Raw genomic sequence first — 8,195 nt, 5'->3', positions numbered from 1 at the left:
AACTTCAATTACAAAGGCTCTGTCAATCTGACACTCTTCTTCACAAGCATCAGGCATACATGTGATGCAAATATATACATGCAGCATGTATTCTCACACATCAAGTAAAGTATTTTTAAAAATAATACTGTCATCATAAAATTAGAGTGTTAGCCAGTTTGTTTAGAGTTTTGTTTTTCAGCTTTAAGTGTTATAAATAATTAAAAATGTAACTGATGTAGTACAAAAGGACTACCTTTTTACTGTTGCTGTTTTTTGGTATGGGTTGAAGCTTAGATTTTCTCAAAGCATTAATTTACAGTAATCATAATCTACGAATGAATCCTAAGTTCTTGTAATTAAAATTAATATCACAGTTTTGGCCCTACTAATTGTGTTTGCTTTTTTTGTTTGTTTTTCTTTATCCAGACAGGGTTTCTCTGTGTAGCTTTGGAGCCTGTCCTGGTACTTGCTCTGTAGACCAGGCTGGCTTTAAAACTCACAGAGATCCACCTGCCTCTGCCCCCCAGGAGCTGGGATGGAAGGTGTGGGCCACCACCAATTGGCTTCTGCTACTTGTGTTAACAAACACCACTGTAACAGACTGCATAAAAGTCACCCATAATGAGTCCCATTAACTGGTCTGTTGTTCTTTGAGACAGGGTTTCATTATTTGTCTCTGGCTGTCCTAGAACTCATAGATCTGCTTGCCTCTGTTTCCTAAAATGAGTCAGATTAAATGATTTTTTTTTGTAAAGATACTATTTTTTCCCTTTGTAAAAAAGACATCTTTTGAGGCATTAGGTGGACAAGCTTTTTAAAGGCTACTACCATACTGATCCACAAAGATATTTGTGTACATGAACCTATGGCTTAAAGTCTTACTGTGGTTAAAAAACAGTTGCTGTAAAATAACTTACTGATCCTGGCAGTGATGGGGCACATCTTTAATCCTAGCACTCAGGAGGCAGAGGCAGGGGATCTCTGTAAGTTTGAAGTCAACCTGGTCTACCGAGTACGTTCCAGGATGGCCAGGACTACACAGTAAAACCTTATCTCAAAAACCAAACAAACCAATAAATAAAACCGAATTTCTTCCTTCCTTCCTTCCTTCCTTCCTTCCTTCCTTCTTTTTTTTCTTTTTTGGTTTTTCAAGACCATTTCTCTGTAGCTTTAGGGCCTATCCTGGAACTAGCTCTTGTAGACCAGGCTGGCCTTGAACCCAGAGATCTGTCTCTGCACCCTCCCCCTCAAGTGCTGGGATTAAAGACAAGCACCACCACCACCTAGCTCCTTTTCCTTTCATTAAGACAGACTCATGCTAGTCTCGGCAGTCCTCAAACTAACTCACTATGTAACCCAGGCTGGCCTTGAATTCACACCAGTCATCTCATTTCTGTCTCACAAGTGCTGAGATTACAGGTATGCCAGCACACATAATTTAAATCCAGGAAACTACCTATATTGCCTATTAAAACGCAGATTTTGATCCAGGACATCAGGATTACAGTTCAGGCTTTCTCATACAGCTCAGGCCAAGTTCAACTTCATTATATAGCCATGGCTGGCCTTGAACTGTCAATGCTCCTGCCTCTACCTACAGAGTGCTAAGTATTACAAACATATGCCACCACACATAGCCTAAGACTGTACACTTCAAACAAACTCTGATATATACTCATTCTCCATAGACCATATTTAAACAACCAGCAACTAGACTGTTAAGTAATCCATTTAATTTATAACTAATCAAGTAGTCAGGTTAGAATTACTGTAACCTTTAGAATGTGTAACTTATTTTGAAGTAGAAACTAGGTCTTATTCAGTTTAGATTTCTCATATACTAAAATACTGAATACCCACAAAAATGCTTAATAGTGAATGCAAATCTAAGTACAATGGCTCACACTTTTAACACCAGCATTCAAGGAAGCTGAGGCGGGACTGCTGAGAATTCAAGGGCTGCCTGGGCTACAGAGTGAGATCTTGTCTCAAAAATAAAACCAGTAACCAGCAGTGATGTGGGATGCCCTTCTGTATGCGGTGAATATATTTTATAACGATTGGTTAATAAAAAAGCTGCTTTAGCCTATGGCAGGGCAGAATATAGTTAGGCAGAAAATCCAAGCAGAGAAACGGAGAAAGAAAGAGGAGTTGGGAAGATGCCAACAGTCACTGGGGAAGCAAGATGTGAGGTAACAAGCCATGAGCCTCATGGCAAAATATAGAATAATAGAATTGGGTTAATTTGAGTTATAAAAAATTAACTAAGTCTGACCTAATAGGCCAAACAGTTTGTAATCAATATTTAGCCTCACAGTGAATATTAGGGAACTGGCAGGTGTGAAAGAAACCTCCAGTTACACAGCAGGGTGAGGCACCTTTAATCCCAGCATTTAGGAGGCAGAGAAAGGTAAATCTCTGTGAGCTGAGTCTACCTGATTTACTTAGCATATTCCAGGATATGTAAAGCATTCCAGACTAGCCAGGGTTACTTAGTGAGACTTTGTTTCAAAAAACAAAAGGAACATATTCTAGTCGATGCAATGTTTTTGAGGGGAGAGGGGGTACATGTGTAGTGACCATACATACATGTAAATAGTCATACACGTAAGAATAAAAAAAAAATCACTTAACTCTAGCATTTAAAAGAGGCAGACAGATCTCTGAGTTCGAGGCTAGCCTGATCTACAGTGAGTTCTAGGACAGCCAGGGCTATGTAGAGAGATTCAGCTTCAAAAAAGTTTCATATAGTATGTACATATTCATGTATCAACCTAAAATGTAACATCTCCTCAAATACCCACTTGGCTCACATTTTTCCAAAAAAACATTTAATACTAACTAGCAAAGTATCAAATACATACGTGTCCACTTGTCCTGTACTGTGTGTGTTCTCTGCTCTCATGCGGGTCAGTGCAGCAGCAGCTTCATCCAGTGCACAACTAACTGAAGATGTCAGTCTCCGGAGTACTTCAGGATCTGCAAAAGCTTTACCATCAGCAGTTGACAATTTGCCAATTCCTTAGTCAATGAGGCAATGCAGGGAAAGAAAAAGCAAAAATTGTTGAAATTATATTTTAAGCACCATTACACATGTCAAAGAAATGACATAGACACCATATATGAACCTGACAGTAAAAAAATAAGGTTGATGATTTCAGTTCTACCACTAACGTCAAGCCATACATATTAACTTTTCCTATACCTAATTCTGAATTTGACTTATGACACTTGCCCACTCTATTTTCAGTATCAATGTAATTTATCATAATAAACAATCCAACATTTTTTCCCCATTTTGGTTAAATCCATTAAACATCTTCTGGAGTAATGTTTTAAACTGAGTCTGACAGATACCATAAATGAAATACCAAAATATGCAACACCCAATGAATTTATTTAATTTATAAATAGGTTCCAAAATTTCTTTTATATCCTTTGATATGAAATGTTAAAAGGCTGTTAACAATCTTTCTGAACCTCTAACAGTATACTGAGATTTTGGTTTTCATTACTGTTATTATTTTGTTTGCACGAGCATGTATGTATAGGAGAGTATGGTGTACGTATATATAGTGTATGTACACATGTGTAGGTACACATGCTTTTGTGTATGCCAGAGGAGGGTATCACATGTCTTGCTTTAGTACTCTCCACCTTTGTCCTTCTAAATTCAGTCTCTCACTGAACTAGTAGCTAGGCTGACAACCAGCAAGCCCCAGGGAATCTCCTGTCTGCTTCCCCCATAGCACTGGAGTTACAAGACTGCGACACCTGACTTTTTATGTAGTGTGGGATCCAAACTAATGCCCTCATACTTGCACAGCAAGCACTCTTATCCATGGAGACACCCATCCAACACCTCATATACATATACACACATACATATACATACATATATATATATATGCACACACACATATATTTAATTAATTATTTTTTGGTATGGACTTGCTGTATGACCTAGGCTGGTCTTGAACTTCTGATCCTCTTGCCTTGAGTTTCCTGAGTACTGAGATCACCTGTGCTTACCGCATACCTGGTTAGTAGTACAAGGAAGCTAACTTATGAGCTTTAAGACTTTTTATTTTGCAAATTTCAGTTTTTTAATAGTCTTCATTCCCCTGGCTTTTATATTGTCTAGGCTGATCTCAAATGTAACGCACAGACGAATCTGGCTCTGAACTCCTGATCCATCTGCCTCCAACCCACAACTGCTGGGATTATAGGTATATAACACAACACCAGCTAACAGCTAATATAAAGTAAACATATGGCACTTAATGTATAGCTATCATTTTTTTATTATTTTATTTATTTATTTGAGACAAGGTCTCTCTTTGTAGTCCTGGTTATTTCTTTATTTGGGCCTTCTTGAGGGACCAGGGTCTCTCTATGTGGTCCTGGCTGCCCTGGAACTCAATGTGTAGACCAGGTACCTAGTCTCAAACTCAAGAGATCCACCAGACACTGCCTTTTGAGTGCTGGGATTAAAGGCATGTACCACCAATGCCTGGCTTAGGTACTATTTTAAAAATAGAATATATGAGGAAATAAGATGGCTAATCAAGTAAAAGCACCTGCTGCCAAGCATGATGACCCAAGTTTAACCTCAGTGACCCACAAGATAATAAGAGAAAATTAACTCCTGAAAGTTATCCTTTGACCACCAAACTCATGATGAGGCACAAGTACCCACATACATACATATGCTCAAATAAAAAAGAAAAACAAACATAATAAAAATTAAATAAATAATTTTAAATAAATAATAAATTTATTAACCTATTAATTTCTCTAAAAAAAATTCTGTTTTTGAGAATTTTTTTACAGCCCATGTAGTCAAGGCTGGCCTTCAATTGCTAATTTTTTTACCTTAGCCTCCCAGGTGCTAGAAGCACAGGTATGAGCCACCATACCTACCTACACATACAGTCAAGAAAAAAAAAAGAATTTCACTTTACAGGCCAGGATGGTCACGGATTTGTACTAATGTTTCTACTTCAGCCTCCCAAGTGACAGAATTGAAAGCATGCACTCCAAAAAGTTGGTTAGACTTCCTTCTTTTGTTTTGTTTTGTGAGAAAAGGTCTCACTATGGAGGCTAAACAGTTCTTGAATTTGAGGCCCTTCTTTAGCTTTGGTGTCCCAGGTGACAGGATTATAGACTTGTGCTACCATACCACACCCTGTTCTAGATTTCTGTATTTCAGAGACGATAAAAGGCTTTAATTGCAGGGCAATGGAAACTCTGCATAATAAATAATGAGTAGACTGTACATTATAAAATAATAAGCAGGGGCTCAGCAGTTAAACTCAGTGGCTGCTCTTCCAGAAGACCTGGGTTCAATTCTCAGCACCCACATGGCAGCTCACATCTGTCTATGATTCCATTCCAGGGCTTCTGACACCCTCACACAAAAAAACATGCAGGCAAAAAAACACCAATGATCATAAAATTTAAGTAACAATAAGTTAAAAAATAAGTACATATTATTTTAAGAAAATATGTGTGCTTTGTTTCTTTTTTAAGTCTGTAACTTATAACTATGATCCATGTGTCTCAGCTTCCCTTACACATATGTACAACACCCAGTGAGAAAGCAGGTTTATCATACATCATTTCTGTGCATAGATATTTTAGTTTTTTTATGTATACTGAGAGACCCATGGGGGTGCTAGGAATTGAACTCAGGTCCTCTGGAAGAACAGCCAGTGCTCTTAACTGCTCAGACACCTCTCCAGCTCCTGAATCGTTTTTTCAAGACAAAATTTCATACTGCAGCTCCAGCTGGCTTGGAAGCCACTATGTAGTCCAGGCTGTCCAGCAAAATAATAGATAGCCCTATACAGGGCTAGAATTATAGGTATAAGCTACCACATTACACCTATCACACATTTTCTTTGCTGGTACTTCAAAACTAGTAGTTTGAAAAAAATTAAAAAAAAAATAAGTAAAGAAAGAAAGAAAATAAGAAAAAAAAGAAAATAAAAACGCGGCCTGAGCTCGCTCTCTTTTCCATCTTCCTCTCGAAAAAATAAATAAATAAAAACTAAACTGTTTAGCATAGCCTGGTATATTTTAGTCTAAGTTTGTGCTCATTTAAAAATAAAAACAGTGGTGGCTGGAGAGGTGGCTCAGAGGTTAAGAGTACTTGCTGTACTTCTAGAGGCCCTGAGTTCAATTCCCAGCAACCACATGGTGGCTCACAACCATCTACAATGAGATCTAGTGCCCTCTTCTGGCTTGCAGGCACATGTGCAAGCAAAACACTGTATACATAATAAATAAATCTTTCTTTAAAAAGTATAAAAAAATAAAAATATCTAAATTATAGAAATTTAGGTAATCAGTAATTAAAATGAATAAGTAAACAATATTAGAATTTCCTGAATAGGTTCAAATACAGTAAAAATTTTATAAACTACACTTAACTCCTATTTTTTATGCACCTGTTTTCCTTGATAACTAAATATCTTTATTAACTTAAAAAATTATTCATTCTGGGGCTGGAGAGATGGCTCAGTGGTTAAGAGCATTGCCTGCTCTTCCAAAGGTCCTGAGTTCAATTCCCAGCAACCACTTGGTGGCTCACAACCATCTGTAAAGAGGTCTGGTGCCCTCTTCTCGCCTTCAAGCATACATACAGACAGAATATTGTATACATACATAATAAATAAATATTTTTAAAAATATTATTCATTGTATTCAAGCAAGAATTTTTAAAATACAGAATGTGAAACTTTTTAGGAAATAAGATAAACATTAGAGATAGTAAATTTGGTATGTCAAATATTCCTAAGATAATCTTGTATCAAATGTTAGAGAGATCTACACTTTTTGTTGTCATTGTTGTGAGACAGGGTCTCTCCATGTAGACCATGGTCCTACAGAGATCCTCCTGCCTCTGCTTCCCAAGTGCTAGGACTAAAGGCATGGGCTGCCATTCCTGCTAAGATCTACTTTTAAAGAGAAAATCAGTAGAGTACCCGCTGCTTCTAGCAATGCTTCCAGTCTCGCCTGGGTCTCGGGATCCACTGTGCGTAAATCTGCTCCTTCTGCTGTACTTGATAAGAATATCTCTGACGTTTTAAGGACTGGGTTATCCAAATCTTCTTGGTCCAAAATAAATGATTCAACCTGTTTATGAATTAAAGATCGAATAATGATGAAGCTGATGCCAATATGACTATAATAACTATAATCTAAGTCAGTATTATTTAAAATTTAAATATAACCAGATAATTACATAAACACAAGCTATGAGGACAGAACTGAGGGAGCATTTTCTGCTAATCTTCAAGCTTGATGACAAGGTATAACTCAGACATACTAATAAGTTTCTTGAAGAGCACTGTATCTTTATGTTCCTAGCACAGAGCATAAAACTCTATATACACATGTGTCTTTTATGAAGTATATGTGCATAACCTCTTAGAAAATTGTAAACAGAACTAGGTAGCAAAATAGCAATCACATACAAACATACATCTAAGCCTGCTATTGCAGACCTGCACTCCTAGCTGCTCAAGAAGCTGAGGCAAGAAGATCAAAGTACAAGACTTACCTAGACAACTAAGTAAGAGCCTTGTCCTAAGTAAACAGAAAAAGGGCTGGGGGGGGGGGGGTAGGTAGTGAAAGGCAGTGGACGGCTGAAAGTAAAAGTACCTGCTGCCAAGCTTGATGATCCGAGTTTGACCATGGGAACCCACATTGTAGGAGAGAACTATATTCTGCAAGTTGTCCTCAGACCTCTACACTGACACCCATATGTAGACATACAAACATAGATAAACAAATAAATGTAAGTGGGAACTGGGTATTATCTTATATTAGAACACTTGCCTAACATGCAAAACTCTAGGCTCAATCTCCAATACTGAAAATAGAAATAGCATTGCTAGGCCATTATAAGACAACTGTCCTCTTTTCTAAATAATTTATTTTGACTTTAAAAAAATGAGTTAGATTTAACCTACTGCTGGGTGTGGTGATACATGCCTAAGAAAACATCATACCTAGCAAGCATCTGATTTATAATAGTATGAACAAAAATCAATTAAAAAATATACATAGAATTTCTCTCCAATTTTATTTTTTTTATTTTTATTTATTTATTTTTTTTGGTTTTTCGAGACAGGGTTTCTCTGTGGCTTTGGAGCGTGTCCTGGAACTAGCTCTGTAGACCAGGCTGGTCTCGAACTCACAGAGAT

The 8,195-nt window shown here is 37.3% G+C and overlaps 1 protein-coding gene across 8 annotated transcripts in view; it reads right to left on the bottom strand.

Moving 5' to 3' along the window:
• The window catches only part of LOC101992219 (ankyrin repeat and KH domain-containing protein 1), a 118,328-nt gene that overhangs the window by 92,159 nt on the left and 17,974 nt on the right, over window positions 1-8,195 (bottom strand). For all 8 annotated transcript variants that reach the window (XM_013349515.2, XM_013349518.2, XM_013349516.2 and 5 more), the window contains exons 2-3: window positions 6,972-7,122; window positions 2,847-3,003 (exon numbers count right to left, since the gene is read on the bottom strand). In XM_013349515.2, coding sequence (XP_013204969.1) covers window positions 2,847-3,003; window positions 6,972-7,122 — 308 coding nt within the window. The remainder of the gene's footprint in view (window positions 1-2,846; window positions 3,004-6,971; window positions 7,123-8,195) is intronic.

Source organism: Microtus ochrogaster, chromosome 18, assembly GCF_000317375.1.
Source record: "Microtus ochrogaster isolate Prairie Vole_2 chromosome 18, MicOch1.0, whole genome shotgun sequence".
In the NCBI taxonomy this organism is placed as follows: domain Eukaryota; kingdom Metazoa; phylum Chordata; class Mammalia; order Rodentia; family Cricetidae; genus Microtus; species Microtus ochrogaster.
The sequence above is the reverse complement of the archived record's forward strand: the minus strand, read 5'-3'. Positions and strand labels throughout refer to the sequence as shown.